General features: G+C 44.6%; 1 protein-coding gene across 3 annotated transcripts in view; it reads right to left on the reverse strand.

Annotated features, from left to right (window-relative positions):
- HIRA (histone cell cycle regulator) overlaps positions 1–20,828 on the reverse strand; it is a 64,100-nt gene that overhangs the window by 35,593 nt on the left and 7,679 nt on the right. For 2 of the 3 annotated variants that reach the window (XM_079762888.1, XM_079762889.1), the window contains exons 2-7: positions 13,649–13,711; positions 11,757–11,867; positions 10,449–10,539; positions 9,014–9,108; positions 1,715–1,810; positions 302–462 (exon numbers count right to left, since the gene is read on the reverse strand). In XM_079762888.1, the coding sequence (XP_079619014.1) occupies positions 302–462; positions 1,715–1,810; positions 9,014–9,108; positions 10,449–10,539; positions 11,757–11,867; positions 13,649–13,711 (617 nt within the window). Of the gene's footprint in view, positions 1–301; positions 463–1,714; positions 1,811–9,013; positions 9,109–10,448; positions 10,540–11,547; positions 11,868–13,648; positions 13,712–20,828 lie in introns of those variants that run through there. The other variant, XM_079762890.1, reaches the window with a different exon arrangement.

Raw genomic sequence — 20,828 nt, forward strand, 5'->3', positions numbered from 1 at the left:
TAAGAAATACTTTCATCCATGTCTGTGGCAGCCAGCTGTGTGGCACAAGGTTGTGGGGTATCTCCTCAGCTTTAAAACTTTTAAATTATTTTCATTCCAAAGGTGGACTTTTGATAACATCTGAGAAATGAAAGATTTTCATCACCTGACTCTTAGGGCCAAAGTGCCCACCCCAGAGAACTTTGACAGTCTGCTCAGGCCACCGGACTCTGATTCACCCACCAAGCCCCACCCAGCCAGCTCCTCTGTGCACGGAGGCCAGGAAGGGTGCTGGGCTGAGCTCTCTAGGCTGTCTCATTACCTCATCAAAAGGCTTGGTGATGCTGGTCTCCAACTGCCAGTCCAGCGTCCTCCACACCTTCAGGCTGCGGTCATCAGCTTGAGAGGCAATATATTTACCAACAGGGTCCCAAGTCAACCCCTTTACCAAGCCAGAATGACCTCTCAGAGTAGCTAGAATTTCTGTGAAGAAAAATAAGAGATTGGAAAGGTGTTACCTAGAGGAAAACGATGACTCTATATAGAAACATGAACTACAATCCATGGGCTATGGGATGGCCAACCAAGAGAAGGAACTTCAGGAGTGCACTTGGCTAGCACTGCTCCTGTGCACAAGCATAAGAGCCCCCTAATCTAATTTCCACGAAGGCAAAACCCACCTGAAGACTGCACCAAAGAGGCGGGCATCACGATCGCCCTTCATTCCCAGCTAACACTTGTGGGTTGAGGCTGCATATGCCCCTGGAGGGGCAGGCAATCAGGGGCCTCGGCTTGGGCCAGAGCCAAATTCTGCCCCTTATCTTGTCTGCAGTTGGCGGTATTGCCTGTGGTTTGCCTTTCTGACAGAAGCCCATGCTCACCTGGGTCGTCACATTGGCATTTCTGATGTGAACCTCCCTGGCAGCACAGGGGACTGGGCACTGCACTGAGTCCCCTGTGAGTCATCACCGAGGACAAAGTGTGTGGGACAGTACCTCCTAGAAATCCTCACCTGAATGTTACCCCAGCCTCTAAATCTGCCACTTGGTGGCCAGGTTGAGTGTCACCACACATACTGGTGGTTTATAGGGAGAAAAGGACTTGGATTAAGTCCATGGACAATGCTTTTCAGCCCATGAGGAAAACATATCCAGATATGAAGCAGGAACATAAGAAGTATCTTACTAGGTATAAACTGCAGTGCTATGCCAGGTTATGCCATCTGCCATGACTTCAAACACATTAATATGAAAAATTAATATTTTGCAAAACTGGATTGCTAGCCTGCATCTGCTCGAGGGTGTCACAGAGGAGGTGGCAAGTGAGTTGAGGCCAGAGCCCAGTGGTGGAACGGCGACCCTTGAAGGCATATGTGTGGAGATGCTGGGGTGCATGTGAAAGCACAGCATGGGTCAGGGTGTCAGGGCAAGCTGAGCCCCAGCTGGGCGAGGTCCCCAATGCCAGTTGTCAATGTACCACCCTCATGATTTGTGGCACACCCATGTTAGCACTCGGTTACTATTTTTCTTTAACATAAAACTCTTTTAAAACCTTAAACAAATATAACTGATGAAGAAAGATAACTGGATTACTGATAAGACACATGGATCCCTGTCTACTGTGAGACACATGCTGCCACCAGCCAAAGAGAGAGCCATCCTGCTCCAGACACCAACAGGCAGCAGGATGATGAGCAACCCATTCCTGCCGCCCCCCAGCCAGAGGAGGCCCAGACCTGGGAACTTCACTGCATTCCAGATGACGACAGTGTTATCCACGCTGCACGAAGCCAGCCAGGCGTCATGAGGAGACCATGCTACGTCCATCACATCTGGAAGAAAGAGGGCTGGCGTTGAGTCTCTTACCTGGAGTGCAGAGTCGGCAAGGGGGGCAAGCAGTACCACCCATCTGCCAGCTGGTGTCATGTTTGAAGAGACTTGACCTAGGACCATCATAAGTAGACTCTTTTTGTAACCAATCTGAAAAACTTCCCCACTAATGATTTTCAATTGGTCATAAATTTTGAAGGATCTAACTGATCCTGCCCTACCCCTTTCATACATGAGGCAACTAGGGGCACGGCTGAAAGCTTGGTGTCTTGTGGCACTGGACCCACGTATTAAAACCACGGCTCTGATACCTATCGGGCCTGTGGCCTGGGGCTCGCTCCTCAACCCCGCTAAGCTTGCTTCCCCCATTCTAACGGGGCCTACCTCACACAGCCCTTTGAGCATTGCAGGTTCTACACTCAGTAAAGTGCTTGACACACAGTCAGAGCTTAATAGCTACTGACTGAATGAGAGCAAAGCCATCTTCAGACCCTTCTCCTCATTAATTAGCTCTCATCTCCAAGATGCTGACAGGAGTACCCCTTCCCTATGGAGCCGCCAAACACAATTAATCATGCTCATTTTTTTGTGACTCAGTTTTCACATCTGTAGAATGAGGATTTAAAATAGCACCTATCCTAAATACATACATAAATACATAAGCAAGCAACTATCCTCAGAGGGTTGCTGTGAGGATTAAATGTGAGAAATTGCTGTAGGAAGGCATCAGGCACACTCCAAAGCATCTATAAAAGTCAACGTGATGGTGACAATGCCCATCTCACATGCAGGTGTGACGGGCACGGTCTTACTGATTGAGCTACTCTCATTGCCTGATGCAGTGCTAGGCGCACAGAAGAATAGCTGGTGAGATGAAGAGAAACACAGCAGCAAGTTATTAGCTTTCGAGTCCTTTCCTCATAGGATTTTAAAAAAGAGGTGTAAGCAAAATATTTAAAATTTCTATTGTATTTTTTTTCTAGTTAAAAAAATCTTCAGTGACAGCTGGATGAATTTTTCCACACTGTACTAGCATTTACATTTCATGCTGCATGCACTGGTATGCTGCTGTAACATTCTAACAGTATATGTGATCTTCAGGGCTTATTTCGATTTGTTCTGCATTCTATGTCGTTGAGAGCATTTGCTACCATAAACAGACCTAATTTAACAATGAACTTTGACTGGGTTCCCATTTTTCATACTAATGAGCACGTGGGTATGTGTCACTCTCCACATCCTGGATCGTTTCTTTGAGCCCATTACCCCAAAGTGGGAATCTGGGAAGAAAACTGAACATTTTCCTAAGTCTGGAGTCTCTTAACACTGCAGACTGCTTTTCAAAGACCTCTATGACTTCACACTTCTATAAGCAGAAGGTCCATTTCAAGACTCCCCTAATAACTTGAGGATTATGATCTTTTTCCTTATAACTTGTTATATTTTAAATTTACTTTGATTAGTAGTGAAAGTGAAGGCTTTTCACATCTGTTTGTCTAGAGTTGTCTTGTCCTTAGACGACACTGCTCCTGTTTTTGATGAGCTCTCCTGTGCAGTGGTCTAACAAATACAAGGACCCAGAACCTCCTCTAGGAGCTGAGTCCAGACATGTGAACCCCAGGACTTCACTGTGGTGCCCAAGTCCTAGAGCAGAGAAGTGGTTAGCTGGGAATCCAGAAAGGAGATGTGATTTTCTTTGCCATTTCCATGGACTATTTCTAAAAAATATATTTTTAGTGATTTCAGAGAGGAAGGGAGAAGGAGAGATAGAAACATCAATGATGAGAATCACTGATTTTGAAGGATCTAACTGATCCCGCCTGTATGCCACCTACTGGGGATTGAGCCTGCAACTCAGGCATGGAACCTTGACCTCCTGATTCATAGGACGACACTCAACCACTGAGCCACACCAGCTGGGCTCCATGGACTATTGGTACTACAGGCATTAGCTGCAAATTCCATCAGTTTGCCTTCCTATATTGTAGATTTATGTAGCAAACTCTTATTCTTCTCTGTGACATCCTTTACTGCCTATTAACCTTAAAAAACATTCCTTCTGCTAGAGGTTTGATACATATTCAATTGTTTTTCTTCTGTTTTAATTATTTAGAATGTTCCTCTCTTTAATATCTGAAGTTTATTTTGGTGTATGCTGTATTTAGTGAGCTCTAAATTACTTTCCCCTCACCACGAACTGCTAATGGTTACTCTATCCCAATGGGGAATAATTCTTTCTATTTAGGTACACTGTAGCCTACTTCAATTTTGTTAGTTTTACCCAATGTTGTTAGTTTGTCACTCTGTGACAAACACTGTAGCTTCCACAACTTTACTTATTCTTTCAGATGCCCTTTGGAGTCACTGCTGAGGTTTGCAATCCAGGACCTCTCGGGGGATGTCGGAGAGCTGGTTTCGGCCCAAACCCTGCAGGCCAGGCCGAGGGACCCCACTGGTGCACAAATCTGTGCACCGGGCCTCTAGTATGCATATAAGATCTTTGGTTAATCTCTTCCTGCCTCCCCTCTCTCTTCTTCCCCCTGAGATTCATCAGTCTGTTCCATGTTTCCATGCCTGTGCGTTGAGTGTCTGCCGCCTGGTGGTCAGTGTGCGTCATAGCTACCGGTCGAACCGTCGCTTAGACTTTTATCTATATAGATGCCTACACAGCAGGTCCACTTACACTGCTGCTAGGCAATGCAAACAACATGCCCAAAATCCAGCAAACATTTCTATCCCACCCACCCACACAACTCCCATCTCAAGTAATGGCAACTGCATCTTTTCCACTGTTCAGGCCACATTCTGATCTCATCCCAATTCCTCCGTTTATCTCACACCCCATATCCCATCCACCAAGAAATCTGCATCTGACCACTTCTCCTGACTTCCACCATTATGACGTAGGCCCAAACTGCCATTGTCTCTCACCTAGATTGTCAGCAGCCTCCTCAATGATCTCCCCAGTGCTGCCCTTTAGTTTCCACAATATGAACTCCATACAGCTGCCAAGGCCTCCCCACTCCTCTGCTCAAAACCCTGCTCAGCCCCCCTGTCTCACTAAGGAAAGAGCCTTCATCATAACCCATGCTCCCCACCCTTTCACTCTCTCTACACTAGCTCTGTGCTTCCCTGGACACACCAACCACACATCTACATTCCAGGGCTGTTGCCCTGGCTGTTCCCTTTGCCTGGAAAGCTCTTTGGAAGACTACATAGTTGTCCCTTCACCTCCATTTGATCTCTCCTTCGATGTCACCTTTTCAGCAAGGCCCTCCCTGTGAACTCTGGGTGAAATGGCACCCAACCTCATTTTACCCCCTGGCACTTATCTTCCAGTTTCCTGCATGACTAGTTTATTATCTGTCTCTCTGACAAGAATGTAAACTTCCTGAGATAGACAGAATAGCACCTGGAACATATAAGGTGTTCAATAAATGTTTGTTAAATAAATAATACTAACTTGGGAAAAATTAAGTATTTATTTTAGTCTTTCCATTTATGAAGTAGTCATTTTTTATTTCTCAAAAAAGGTTTTTGGTTTAAGTCTTAGAGATCTCATACATTTCTTGGTAAGATTATTCCTGAGTTACAATTTTTTATTCTACTGTATAAGATTTCTCCTTTTATCATTAGACTAGAGGCCTGGTGCATGGATTCGTGCACCAGTGGGGTCCCTCGGCCTGGCCTGCAGGAATTGGGTTGAAACCAGCTCTCCAACATCCCCTGAGGGGTCTGTAATTGTGAGAGGGCTCAGGCCAGGCTGAGGGACCCATGCACCAGGCCTCTAGTATGCATATAAGATCTTTGGTTAATCTCTTCCCACTCTCCCCCCTCCTTCCCTCTGAGATTCATCAGTCTGTTCCATGTTTGTGGTTTCTGCTCCTGCATTGAGTGTCTGCACCCTGGTGGTCAGTGCACATCATAGCTACCAGTCAGATGGCCGAATGATCGGCAGGTCACTTAGGCTTTTATATATATAGACTAGAGGCCTGGTGCATGAAAATTTGTGCACTGTGTGTGTGTGTGTGTGTGTGTGTCCCTCATCCTGGCCTGTGCCCTCACAGTCCAGGAGCCCTTAGAGGATGTCTGGTGGGGAGCGGGCCTAAGCCATCAGTCGGACATCCCTAGCGCTGCTACGGAGGTGGGAGAGGCTCCCACCACCACTGCTGTGCTCATAGCCGTGAGCCCAGCTTGTGGCTGAGCCGAGCTCCCCCAGTGGGAGCGCACTGACCACCAGGGGGCAACTCCTGCATTGAGTGTCTTCCCCCTCGTGGTCAGTGAGTGTCATAGCGACCGGTCATTCCTGGTTGTTCAGCCTTTAGGATCAATTTGCATAATATATATATATATATATATATATATATATATATATATATATATTCTAATAGGCTATTACTAGTGCAAGATAAATAATTACAAGTTTTTTTTTTATATGAGGCCAATTCAATAACTCATTTTATTAGCTCCAAGTGTTTTTCAAGGCTTTATGAGTTCTAAGAGCTTTCTTCCTTAGGGTTTTCTTGATATACAATACCATGCTCATATCATTTCATTTTTGTCTTATTTCCAGTGTGTGTATCTCCTTCTGATTTGCTTCATTGTGTTGCAAAAATTCCAAAGTAACAAATTAAATGATAGCACCCATCCTTGTCTTTTCTCAATATAAATGGGAACAAGGCTCAATTGTGAAGTGTAGTATTTGTTATTGGTTGGAAAAAGATGACTCTATCATGTTAAGGAAATAACTTTCTGTGGCCATTTTTTAAAAAGCATTTTTATTAGGAAATGATACTGAGTTATCTAATATGTCTTTCAGAATACCTCATCAGATGACTCTGTGCTTTTTCTCATTTAACCTCCTAGTATGCTGAGTTATATTAACAGATTTCCTTTACACAAGTTTTCCAATATAAATCATATTTAGTCAAAATGAATTAGTTTTCAAATGTTATGAACTTGTGAATATTTCCTTTCTGACTTTTCTATCTTCATTCATATTTGTCTATGCTTTTTTTTTTTTTTTAAATATTCCTATTGATTTCAGAGAGGAAGGAAGAGGGAGAGAGAGATAGAAACATGCATGACGAGAGAGAATCATTGACCGGCCGCCTCCTGCACGCCCCCCACTGGGGACCGAACCCGCAACCTGGGCATGTGCCCTTGATCAGAATCGAACCCAGGACCCTTCAGTCCACAGGCCGACGCTCCATCCACCAAGCCAAACCGGCCAGGGCTTGTCTATGCTTTTGTTTCACTGTTATTTTTATTACATTTGGGAACAGGGTTAGGGCTTCCTTTAAAGAATAACTATTTCTATGTTCCAGAGGCATTATTCTTAAAAGCTTAAAACAATGCATCAAAAAATAACTTAGGACCAGGAATCATTTCTGAAGGTAGCTTCCAACTTCTTCATTGGTTACTACTTTGTTCAGTTTTTCCTAACCTTATGTTATCAATTTTGAAAACGTTTATTTTCTAGAAAATTATATTTATTTTAGTATTTTGTTTTGTTTTTTAAATTTAATACTATATAAACATTACATTTTGCACTCTTTGATGATATTCTTTCTCTAGGTTAACTGGTTTTTGTTTTTTTAAACCTTACCCAAGGATATGTTCTATAACTTTTTGTGAGAGAGAGAGAGAGAGAGAGAGAGAGGGAGAGAGAGAGAGAGAGAGAGGGAGAGAGAGAGAGAGAAACATCGATCAGCTGTCTCCTGTACACACCCCAACGAGGGATCGAACCTGCAATGTAGGCATGTGTCCTGACCAGGAATCAAAACCGCAACCTTTTGGTGTATGGGATTGACGCTTCAACTAATTGAGTCACCCAGCCAGGGCTAGATTAAATGTTTTTCTAGACCTTTTACTTCTAATTTCACCTAGCTTTTCTTTCCTACTCCTGATTAAATATGCCAAGTGTATGTTTTTCACACTTTGCTTTTAAAGACCCAGTGCTTTAAAATTTAGAATCAATCTGGTCACCAAGAGGTGGGTTTGTTCACCTTCAAAGTGTCTGCAGAGTATTTGCCGAGCACACACTGCCAATGGTTTATAGCTGACGCTTTCCAAACCTCTCACTCCTGCCCCATGTTTCCCCCAGAGCTCCAGGCTCAATTCCAACAGTCTCTTGACATTCTCTCCCCAACTCCCTCAAACGTAGCCTACCCAACAATGAACTGGTGTCCATCCCCATAAGCCTATTGTTCTTATGATTTCAGTAGATGACAACCACTGGCTATTCACGCACCAGCTAGGACTCTCCATCACTCCCCTTGCTCTATCCTAAGAATTTCCCAAATAGTCTCTTCCTCTCTATTTAAATTATCATAGGCCTATGTCAGGCCCTTAAAAGTTTTCATCTGAACCACTGACACAGCATTCTTTTCCCCACAGCTGTCAGAACCATTTCCCTCTTGGCTTCAAAGCTTTTAATGACTCCCTGCCTCTTCCACAATAAAGGACACACTCTTTAAAAGGGAGCATGAGCCTTCCATGACCTGGTCCCTGCGCACTCAGCTGGCCCCACTCCGTGCTGTTTCCTGCCTTGTATATAAAGATCCAACAGTGGTGAAGTGCTGCCTACTCATTCACAGCAAACCTCTCTCTTCTGCTATCCACCCTGCCTGGGAAACCCTCCAGGATATTCCAGGGCTAGACCACAGGCTTTCTGAGGTAAGACTAAGTGATATTTGCTCTGGCATCCCTCGTGCCTAACGAAGTGCATCACATGGTTTTAGACTGCTGCTGACTGACTGACATTCCTCCTCTTCAGTCCAAATTGGCAAAACGTGTCTTTCCATTCTAAGTCTATTTACAACACTTTGCAAACATAACTCAGGGTCAAATAAAAAACTTCACTGGGCCCCTGTATTCTAGTTTCTGTGGAATAAATAAAGTGCGCTTACGGACTTAGTGATCCACTGATGAAGGTAGTGACTCAGTTCACCAGGATAAACAGCAGAACGTGGGGAGTTCTACATTAAAAATATAAACATATACCCCATGAGGGCAGGAGTGGGGGCACTGAATGCAGCTGGAGGCAGGCAGTGGGGACGATGACTGCACAGACCTTGAGGGACAGGCAGGGTATGACCGATGGTGATGGGGAGGGGTGACCCAGACACAGAGCTGCTGAAGGTACTGCTGCTGGTCTCAGACAGCTGCTGGGGCCGCCCAACCCAACAGGCAGCCCCACTCACCGCCTGAGTGACTCCGGAGGATGGAGACACATCGCCACTGCTCCACGTTGGCAAGCTTACCACTGGAGCCGAAGACAGTGCTGGGGCCGATGTACCTGTGTGAAAGAGGAATCAGAAAGGCACTCCAGGGAGGCTCCGGCACTGCACAGAGATGCTCACTGCAGCATGGCTTATCATGGCAGACAGAACAAAGCAAAAACAGACAATGGCTGGAAAGCACTGAATTGCTGAACAGTAGGAGCTGACTGGTAAATTATTTGCACTTGAAGAAATACTACACAGTTATCACAAAGTGTGTGGTAAAAGACTAGCCACTGCATGGGAAAATGTTCACAATATATAACTAAGTGAAAGAAGGAGGCCACAGGACAGCATACACAATATGTCACTATGTAACAAAAAAATTACATGTACGCATGGAAAATGGATCAGGACACAAGTAAATAACACCAAAATATTAACCATAGCTTTCTTTAGGTGGTGGGATTATCATATTTTTCTTTTATATTTAGTTTTCCAAATTATATACTTAATATTATTTATGTTGGCTAAAGCAGCAGAATCAACAGTTTTTAAGCCCTCTTATAAAGAATTGAAGGCCTCGGCCTTAACACCTGAGGCAGAGAAAGCACTCGAATCATGGGTACTAGGTCCTGGCACTCAAGCAGTCACGTGGGCTCCCATGGAGGTGGTGCCTACACCACTGACATGCCTCTGTTGACAGCCTTCACTCCTGTAGACTTCTTCACAAACTCACAGAAAGACCTTGCTGGGGCAGCTGGGTGGGACAGTGTGCCTCTGCTCTCAAAGCCACGGCCATAGGGCCACTCTGGCTGAGCAGTGGGGTAGGTCTGAGTCCCCAGCTTGACTGGTCCGAGTCACCTGGGGAGCTGGTTATGGAAGAGTCCCAGGACCCACCCTGAGAGAAGCTGCCTAGGTGTAAAGAAGAAGAGTTTTCTAGGTGATGGTTAGCTCACTGTTGGTGCAGAGAAAGGGCTTTCAAGTGAGGACTCTTTAGAGGTCAGGGTTGAGGCAGACAGAAAATGAGGTGAATGGCTAAGAGGGCAGGCTCTGGACCCCTCCCCAGATTCCATCAGAGCACCTTGACTTTTCACCACGTTGCATGTTGGGAAATCTCATTTAAAGAACAAAACAAAGGAAGCCACCAGTATCAGCATTGGAAGGGATTCGCCCTTTCTTTTTAGGTGGAAACCTTGTTGCCTGGCATGGGACAGCTGATCAGGTCAGTAGGGAGGCTGGTGGCCTTCTGACTCCCGGGTCAGGCCCCAGCTGCTCCTGGCCTACGTGTGCTTCCTGTCTCTTATGAAGTTGGGACTCTGGGGACTTCAGTGCCAGGGTAAAGAAAGTGACTGTGATAAAGACCAGCAAAGAAGCTTCTAAAAATAAAATGTGAAGAAAGGAAAATGATGCTTACGTAGCCCGCTTCCACACCATAATCAGTTTGTCATCTCCCCCAGAAGCTAAATACATCCCACTGTTTGACCACCGCACACAGTTCACACATGCTGGGAAGAAAAAAAAATAGGGTGATGAAAATCCAATAGTCATTTGTTTAAGCAGAGTTTGGCAAGATGCAAAGGGTTTATAAAGTCTAATCTATCTAATCTATTCAAGGCATCTACTAGGTGAGAGCCCTAGAAAAACATTTCAGTTCAAGCACTAATCTACTTGTGCTATAATAACAAATGACCAGAATAGAGCCTGGAGGTTGAAAGGCTACTTAACCTGAGAAGTGTTAGTGCTGGATGAAGTAGTCAGTAGGAGGAGGCTCACTGCCTTGAAAACTGGTAAATACCTAAATCTCATTATGATGAGATGTATTTCTGAAGAGGGATAATTCTTGACAGGAAGACACGTGCTAAAGAGGCCAAATGCCTTCTCCAGAGCTTTCAGGAAGCAGCTTGGGTAAAACATAAAACTCTGACTTCATTCCACCTGTCAGCAATTAAATTCGGATTTTCCAAACTCATCAGGACTGCAGGTCGATTGATCCTGCGCTCATAAACTGAGACCAACAGGAATCCCTCTTGGATCCTGTTGTGCTGCAGCCTCTGGGAGCACTCACAGCTCAACCTTCGGGAGCCCAGCAATGTGAGGGACACTATCCAAGCTGTGGCCCACACAAGGCCTGTGAGTGACTTGCGCTCCAAACTGGAGAACGCCAAGAGACATGTTGGGAGAGCAAGAACATACAGAGCAAAGGCAGGGGATGTAACTGTTAATGGAGCATTTCAGGGGAAGCAGCCAGGTAGGAAACCAGAGCCAAGTACAGTCACCCTGATGCTCAGGGGCGGGAAACTAAGGCACTAATACAGGAAAGAAAACCAGATACTGTCCAGCAACCAAATGGGTCCTGATAGAGGGTCTCTGAGTGACACAGTGGCAATCGGAGACATCTTGTAAGTTGTCTTTTACACTCCCTTCCCAGAACCCTACTACTTCCAGGTTGCTGGCCCCAAAGCCCCATGGAATCAGGCAGTAACGACTCATGAGCAGGAAATCACCAGAGGTACCTGCAGACTGTCCAAAGATGGTTCTGTGGGCGGGCCGAGTCTTCTGCCGAATAACTCACCCAGGTGTGCAGCCAACATCTGTGCCTTCAGACAGCAGGCCGAGGGGAGTTACCGCCGCACGGGGCCTTATCTTTCTAATTACAAACACATGTGCTAACCTTGGGCACTCTGCCAACACGAAAAGCCTGCAAAGGGCCACTCTGTAATACCTAAGTGATTGTCCATCTGGCAAAGCATCTTGGGAATATTTTCATCCTTCTCGTCATCCTCCTGGAGGACTGGAGACATATTCCAGATCACAACCTTCCCAGAATCCTGTCCTGGAACGAAGGGGCAGAAATAACTCAATGCACAAGGAGTAGACTATTAACTATGAGACACAGTCCTCACTTAGCTTTCATAAATCACAACTAACTAGACTGGGGGAGACTGAATTTGAATTACTAATATAAGTTACAGCAAAGATGAGGAAAAACAAGTGTGATGGGGACTCAAAAGTGTGGATTTAGTACTGTGCTGAGGCCAACCTGACTTTATGAAAAGAATTCTAGACCAGAATCAAATGAGGACCAAGTTCTGGTCTGGCCTCTAACACAGGTCCACCAGAGGTCCCTAGAACGTCCTCATTCCTGCCCAGTAACCAAGAGGGTCCTAGGAGAGGGCCTCCAAGTGACACAGGGGCCATCAGACATTTCATAAGTTGTCTTTTACACACAATTCCCCAAACCCTACTGCTTCCAGGTCGCTGGCCCCATCTGTAAATGAAGAGGCTGGAAAAGCCTAGGCCCCACACCCTTTCAGGTCCCTGCCTGAGCTTCTCTCCCTTTCAGGTGCTGTCTGCAGTCCATGGTGTTCTCACATGGTGCTTTAAGACCCCAGTCTGAAATGTGCCTTAAACACTGGAAAAGGTCCTCATTATCTCACCGGTTCTTTGCCATCTACAGATGAGAGATCAACCAAAAGAGGGCATTTCGAGGCCTGTGGTCATAGGCTGATGTAGTATTGGGCTAAAAAATACATGTATGCATTTCAGTAATGATTTCTCTTTCTAAGATTTCCACTACTGATAACTAACAAAAGTCCAGCCCCTCCTTTAACTTTCTGTTATAGAGGGGCTGATGCTCTATCCACCGAGCCAAACCAGCTAGGGTGTAAACTCATTTTTCAATCAGCTCTTCTAGAGTGTACTATGCCGAGTAGGTCAGGAAGGTGTGCCTCTTCTCGTGGATGAGGAGAAATCTGTTACCCCAGCTAAGTCCACTGGTCCTAGGTGACGCCTGTGGGCACCTCTCGGGTGCAGCCGGCAGCACGCTGGAAGGAGATCAAGGCTTCCCTGTAAGCCCTGCAGCAGGAAGTCTTCAGGCAAACTGCTCTGCAGCACCTGCAGACCTGGGACTCACAGGGGCACTCTCCAGTCCTGTCAGGGAGGCCTCAGCCAGAGGGAGACCCTGCTCTGTAGTGAAGCTGCTGGGGGACTGGGCTCTGCGGGAATGCTACTTTGTGTGATCTTGGTGTCTTGGCCTCAAAAGTGACTTTGCCTTTCCAGAGTTGTTACTGCAATATTGCAGCAGACACTGGGTGAAACACACCAACAATACCATGGATCATCTTTTCAAATGGTGTGCTGCACATTTGTACTTGCCCTCTATCGCCAGTTGAATTGCTCAACTGCTTTGAGCCTGGAGAATGGGCCTGATAACTACATGACTGACTCCAGAGGTTAACCATCTCCTCCCCCTTTACAGATGAGAAAACACTGCCAGAACCAAGATGAGGACCAAGAGCCCTTGCCTCTGGGGCTGGAGCTTTGTCCATGAGACTACCTGCCATTTTTCACGCTCAATAAGCTTGGGCTCAGACATGCAAATTGATTTTAATATCAACCCAATGAACAGAAATTAGGAAGATAAACCTGTTATCGAAATATCTATACAGAGCATACTCTAGTGCCAAAAAGGGATTTTGATGTGACTTGTTCAGACTTAAACTGAGTCACATCTATACTGAAAACAGCAAATATTCTTTCTATAGCTCAATGGTGACCAGGAGAAGCAGAGCTAGGTGCAGGGCTGTGAGCATTCCTGTTATTCCATGAACATACCTTGTCCTCCAGTTGCGAACTTGGTCCCGTCAGGGTGAATATCAACTGAAAATATTGGCTTGCCTGGAAACAAAGAAAAAACACACACAACATCGCCTTGGCTTCTATTCATTGAAGAATAGCAACAGACTCAAACTTTTAAAATATTGGTTATTCAAACAATATCCCTAATCACTGATCCTAGGAAAAATAATATATTATCAATGTACACTTACCTGAGAGTGAGGGCGGAATGATCTAAGTTTTAAAGTATAAACTGCTGGAACACTCTCCAAGTGACATTAACTAGATGAAAGTATAAAAGTGGGACAAAGCAATCTGTCCCTAGAATGACTGAGCGCATAGGTCACCTGGGCATTTACACAGGGGTCTATGGATAAGAGCTTGACACCTCCGGGGATGCATGTTTGTAAAGGCTATTCATGACAACAGCTCTGAGTCACAGGGGCTACTAGAATATACTAGTACATCCAGCCATCTCCCCGTCCCATGGATCAGCCTGGACACGGGATGCATGCCCCGGCTTTTCTGCTGACTGAGAGCTGGGTAGGGCCAGTGGTTGTCTGCAACACACTGCTTCCCTCATCATGCTTCTGCTTCCAAAAAGCTTCGCCCCCATACATTTGTGCTGCATCAATGTCCACGGAGAGTCGGCCTTCTCGGCATCTCCTTTTGCTGATCCTCCTTCCACGGTACATGCCCGATGTCCAAATAGATGTTGACTGGTGAGTGGTAGCTCAGTAATATTTGTCCAGTGACAAATTTAGATGGCATGACAATGGACTGAGCACGAGCAATTGCTGTTGCCAAAGAGTCTCTTAGTCAAGCATGCTCTATTGCTGTCACCCAAGGAAAGGTGGTATGGGCACTAGGACAAGAGTTACTGGCTATAGAATTACAAGGTAGCAAGTGTGGGCAGTGGCTGCTTAAGAGCTGAAAGTCTTGCCAGGGCTCACATCCATGTGTGGAAATCAAAAGGCAATGCCAGCACTGGCCCCGGTGGCACCCGCTTCCCTCACTTCTGGAGCCAGGTCTCACAGTCCCATCATGCAGGAGCTGCCACAGGCCGGGGAAATGTGCTCCCTTCTCACTGGTCATTACATGGTAGTGGGAGACACAGCTGTGCAAGGCCGCCAGCAAGCAGGTACAAACTCTCTATTTTGTCTCAGGGAGCAAGTAGAAACCTAGGAAAATTTGAAAATCACACCACATGCTATTTCATCTCTAGTATTTACTGAATTCCAAAACAACAAAGGCTACCACAACAGGGCACGCTAGCAGCTCTGGCCTGGTCTCTGAGCCCCTTGGTCACTTCCAGGCCCACACCCAAGAGCCAGAGTTCTATAGTGACAGCCAAGGAGCTGCGGCCTGCACTGCGGGAGCACGGCAGGGTGCTCAAAGCAGTTCCAAACACATGAAATTTCAGCCCTGGTCTGCTCTGAGCTTTCATCCCAAGAGTTCACAAGACAAGCCCTGACACAGCTTGGTACTGCATAATCTCTGAAGGAGCCAGCCCCAGCCGTGGAGTGCACTCCCAGAGGCCTGAAGAGGAAGCCTGCCAGTTATTATTCTCCAATAGCCTGGACAGGGCAGACCTGATCACTCCCACCTTCATCTTCAATAAAGGACTCCAGAAACTATTATACAGGGCGGGCTAAAAAGGGCAGGTGCTGAGAACACAGGTAAGGACTGAAAGTGCTCCAACTGGTCCTTCCATGCGTGTGCACTCAGGCCCATGCTGGCACACCCACACCCTTCCTGGGCTTGGTGGCTGCCATGTGTGATAAGCCAGAGTCCCACACTCTGCTGCTGAGAATGTGCCAGCTTTTCCCATAGACTGAGGGCCTGGGAGGGAAGCAGTTGCGAAAAGGTGGGTTTCTTGCCCATCTGGCTGTGAGATATGCCTCACAGGTGAGCCTCAAGAAACAAGACAGGAAGGACAATTGGGGCTGTGGGCCCAACCTTGAGTGGTGCAGATGCCACTGCTCCAAAGGCGGTAAGAAATGCTGAGACCATGGCTAGTGCTAAGACTGAGGCTTGGAGTACGGCCAGACACCAGACGACAGTGACCAATTAGCACCATAGGAGCCTTGGGAACTTCAAAAGAGCAGATATCTGTAAGTATAATGAGAACAGCAGCGGCAGCCTAGACCTCATCAGTGCTGCCATCTCCACTTGGAGCCTCCTGGGGCATCTGGGCAGGCCAGCCCTTAGAGGTGCCAGCCAGCCACTCCTAGGAGAGCCAGAGCCATGCTGGGGGATGTTATATGGAGCTCTGCCTTTCCAAGGCCAGACCCTCACCTCTCCTGCTCATGACATGCTCTCGAGTATCTCAAAACCTGCAGGCGCCAAAACCGGTTTGGCTCAGTGGATAGAGCATTGGCCTGTGGACTCAAGGGTCCCAGGTTCGATTCCGGTCAAGGACATGTACCTTGGCTGCGGGCACATCCCCAGTAGGGGGTGTGCAGGAGGCAGCTGATGGATGTTTCTCTCTCATCGATGTTTCTAACTCTCTATCCCTCTCCCTTCCTCTCTGTAAAAAATCAATAAAATATATTTTTTAAAAAATCCTGCAGGCAGTCCAGGCCAGGCCAGGCCATTCTATAAATCTCACCTGGCCCTCTGAGGTAAATACTTCTGACATCCTCATTTTACCATGAGAGGGAAACTAAGGCATACAGAGAGGTTAAAAAAAGTTGCCCCAAACCATACAGCTGCCTGGAAGAGTCTAGGTATCTGGCTCCAGAGCCCAAGGCATTAAATACGGTAGTTTGCTGCCTCTCTAGGGGATTAATGTCCAGAACATATAGAGAACTCCTAAAATTCAATGGCAAAAATAGGAAAAAACTCCATTAAAAAATGGGCAAAGGACTTCAACAGACATTTCTCCAAAGAAGACATACAAAATGGCCAACAAGCATATGAAAAAATGCTCAATATCATTAAACTATCAAGGAAATGTAAGGCAAAACCAGAATGAGATATCATTTCACATTTATGAGGATGGATACTATCAAAAGAAGAAAAAAGAAAATAACAGTACTGGTGGGATATAGAGAAATTGGAACACTTATCCATTGCTAGTAGAAATGTAAAATGGCGCAGCCACTATGGAAAACAGTGTGGTGGTTCCTCAAAAAATTAAAAACAGAATTACCTAGGATCCAGCAATTCCACTTCTGGGTATATATTCAAAAGAATTAAAAGCAGAGTCTTGAAGACATATTTGCACACCCATCTTCACAGCAGCATTATTGTTATTTTTTAACATATTTTAAAAAATATATCTTATTGATTTTTTACAGAAAGGAAGGGAGAGGATAGAGAGTTAGAAACATCGATGTGAGAGAAACATCGATCAGCTGCCTCCTGCACACCTTCTGCTGGGGATGTTGCCCGCAACCAAGGTACATGCCCTTGACCGGAATCGAACCTGGGACCTTTCAGTCCACAGGCCAATGCTTTATCCATTGAGCCAAACCGGTTAGGGCCACAGCAGCATTATTCAAATAACCAAGGGAAAGCAATCAGTGTCCTTTGATGGATAAATGGATAAGCAAGTTGTAGTATATCCGTAAAATGGAATATTAATCAGGGAAATTCAGACATGCTACAACATGGATAAACCTTAAAGACATTATGCTAATTGACATAAGCCAGCCACAAAAGCACAAATACTGTATGAATCCACTTATATGAGGTCTCTAGAGTAGTTAAATTCATAGAGACAGAAAGAAGAATAGTGGAAAGGGGAGGAGGGAGGAGGGAAGGAGGGGGTAAAAAATATAAAAAATAAAAAATAAATAAAAAGAAGAAGAATAGTGGTTGCCAGGAGCTAGGGAAAGGGGATATGGAGAGTTGTTGCTTACCAGGCATATAGTTTCAGTTTTGGAAGATGAGCAAGTTCTGTAGATATTTTACACAACAATGTGAATATACATAACATTACTGAATTATACACTCAAAAGATTAAGATGATAAATGTTATATGTATTTTACTACAACTTAAAAAATGCTAATCAAAACCAAACCAAACATATATCTATAAGGTAGAGGGGTATGGAAAGGTGATAGGTGTGGTTATAGAAGGTGTTGGAACTGCTCAGTGTTTTGACTGTCGTGGTGAATACACGAACCTAGACAGGTAAAATATTGTATAGAACTAAATACCCATCTACACACAAATTAGTACAAATAAAAGTGGGGAAATCTGAATAAGATAGGTGGAGTGTGTCAATGTGGTATTATACTATAGTTTTGCAAAATGTTATCACTGGGAGAAAATGGGCAAAGTGTACAAAAGATCTATTTCTCATTATTTCATTCAATTGCATGTAATTCTACAATTATCTCAATGAGAAACAAACATATACATATGGTCTGTTTTTTAAAAACCAAATATATATATTTTTGTGTGTAATAACATGAAGGTAATCAAGGTAAACAGCAAACCACCTGTGATTGTCATAACGAAACAAATTATTTTTCTTGTGCAGGTGATAATGTACATACTCGACAACCAGCAGTCTCTCTGGAGAAACCCTTGCACCTAAGCACTCTTTTTTTTTTCTTTCTTTCTAAGCACTCTTAATGTGCAGTTAACACCTCTAGCCAGCTGCCTTCCCGACATCTCATCCTTAACTTCTCCAAGACAGAACTGATCTTCACACCTATACCTGCTCTACTGGCTGTCTGCCCATCACAGTCAAGGCCATGCCTTAGACAGAAGAAGCCAACAGGCTGGGCACAACAGCCATACTGCCTATGACTTTTTTTCTGGCCTCATCTCCTGGTCCCCTTCCCTCTAATCACTGGTCCAGTGCCCTGGCCTCCTTTCTGTTCCTAGACTGCACCAGGTGCCCTCCCACCCAGCGCCCTGCACTGGCTCTATCCTGAGCCGGAAGCTCTTCTCCCAAATAGTACAGACCACGGCTCCTTCCTTGCCTCTTCCTAGCATTTACTCAATGTTGCCTTCTCACTGAGGCCTACCCTAGCTATCCTACTTGAAAGTGTTACTTCCTCAAACCTACCCTAGCTATCCTACTTGAAAGTGTTACTTCCTCAAACGGGCACAACCCATCCCACTAATACTGATCTATTTTTTCCTTAACTAATTTATTACATAGTATATAATTTCCTTTATTGTATCTCTGCTCACCCTGCCCACCAGAATGTAAACTCCAAGAGCTCAGCCATTTTTGTCTGTTTCAGTCATGGAGTCATTCCCAGCTATGGCTTGGTACTTAGCAAGCACTCAATAAATATCTGCTGTAGTTAATTGCTGGAGAAAGTCCACAGCAAAGGCCCAAAATTCAAACACACCTTCACAGTGTCACTAGCATCCCAGTCTTTGGAAGGTAGGCTTCTCCTCTCTTGAAGAAGGGACACAGATATCACCAACCACTTCACAGAGCCACCTGCTGCTATTATCTCTACTGCTTTCAACCACAAAAACTTCTCCAGCCTTAAGTAAGCAGTACCACAATGACATCCAATCGGTATCAGGTGGCCGAGAGACTCAAAACACAGCACAGGAAGGAAGCTGCAGCAATCATGCAACCGTTACCCCTCCCCCTCGCCCTGACTAAGGTAGGAGAAAGTGACAGGTATATCATTTATAGACCTTAATCACTTCTCCTGAAGCATTTGCCAACACATAATCAAGTTTTGGTAACATTCACTACTTGTTTCTTCATACTCTTTTCTCCTCTAATTTTGCAGAACATAGATATTCCTTAAAAGTTATCTGCAACATGGATTTCTATAAATATAATAATCTCTTCCAGTTCTATTAGAAAATTAAGAGCATAAGAACCACATTCCCACTGGAGGGCAGAGATATATGTTAGCTTGACAACCATAGTTAAGAAAATAACACTGTAATTTATAATACTGTGTTGCATATTTGAAAGAAGCTTAGAGAGTAAATCTCAAACATTTTCATCAGTGCAAAAAAAAATTCTGTAACTATGTTCGGTGAGGAATGTTAACTAGATATTTGGTGATCATTTTGCAATATATAGATATATTGAATCATTATGTTGTACATCTGACACTGATATAATGTATTTCAATTATACTTCAATTAAAAAGAAAAAGAAAATAACAAACCTACCATATTAAATGGAAACTGCACAGCAACATGTTAGCTATTCACAGTTATATGTGCAATGCAAGGTCTGAAGGGAGGCTACACAATTAAAAAATTGGATTTTCTATGGTATCAGGGATTTGGCTAAGGTCTTAAAAATTTAGATACTTTTTAAACAAACAAAAAATGGCCCTAACCAGTTTGGATCAGTGGATAGAGCATCGGCCTGCAGACTGAAAGGTCCCAGGTTCGATTCCGGTCAAGGGGATATGCCCACAAACAGTAGGAGGTGTGCAGGAGGCAGCTGATGGATGTTTCTCTCTCATTGATATTCCTAACTCTCTATCCCTCTCCCTTCCTCTCTGTAAAAAAATCAATAAAAATATATTTTAAAAAAATAGAGACACTCTTATAATGTGGTATGTAAACTAAATGTGTTTTTTTTAAAAAAAGCACCAAGCCACCAGTTACTTTTTCTAAATAGTCTGAAAGACAATTTTAACAATGTATTTCCTTTTTTGCATTTTCAAAATTTTTCTAAATTAAACAGGTATTACTTTTATAATAATAAAAATGATTTTACATTTTACAAATTAAAAATATCAAATCATAAAATGCTTCGTTATCCACATCCACACATATACCATAAGAAATATCCTAGTATAATAATACATGGCAATTGTCACGCCAAAAATAAAGGTATTTGTCCTGTTCCTTAATAGCTCTAGAATGGAGCTCTAGGGTTTTTCGAAAGGGAGAAGGCAGAGAGGCTACTCATCAAACAGATGCTTGGGGAAGGTCCTGTGTAGTGGCCTCACCCAGCCCCCGGGGGGTCTAATTGAATCTGGGCTCTCTCTCCATCTGCTTTCCCAGTCTTACTGATCTCAGTGGACAGCAAGGGAGTTACCCACCCTTCAGCCCTCCCTTATCTCATACCCCATATTCTACCCTGGCAACTCTACCTTAGCAATACATCTGTAACTCAAACTTTCTGGGGAGGTGTAAATATTCCATATTTTGAGTGGGGAATAGGTTACAAAGTGTATTGTTTGTCAAAAATTCATCAAATTGTATACCTTAGGTCTGTGC

This window comes from Cnephaeus nilssonii (assembly GCF_951640355.1).
Source record: "Cnephaeus nilssonii genome assembly, chromosome: 22".
Lineage (NCBI taxonomy): Eukaryota > Metazoa > Chordata > Mammalia > Chiroptera > Vespertilionidae > Cnephaeus > Cnephaeus nilssonii.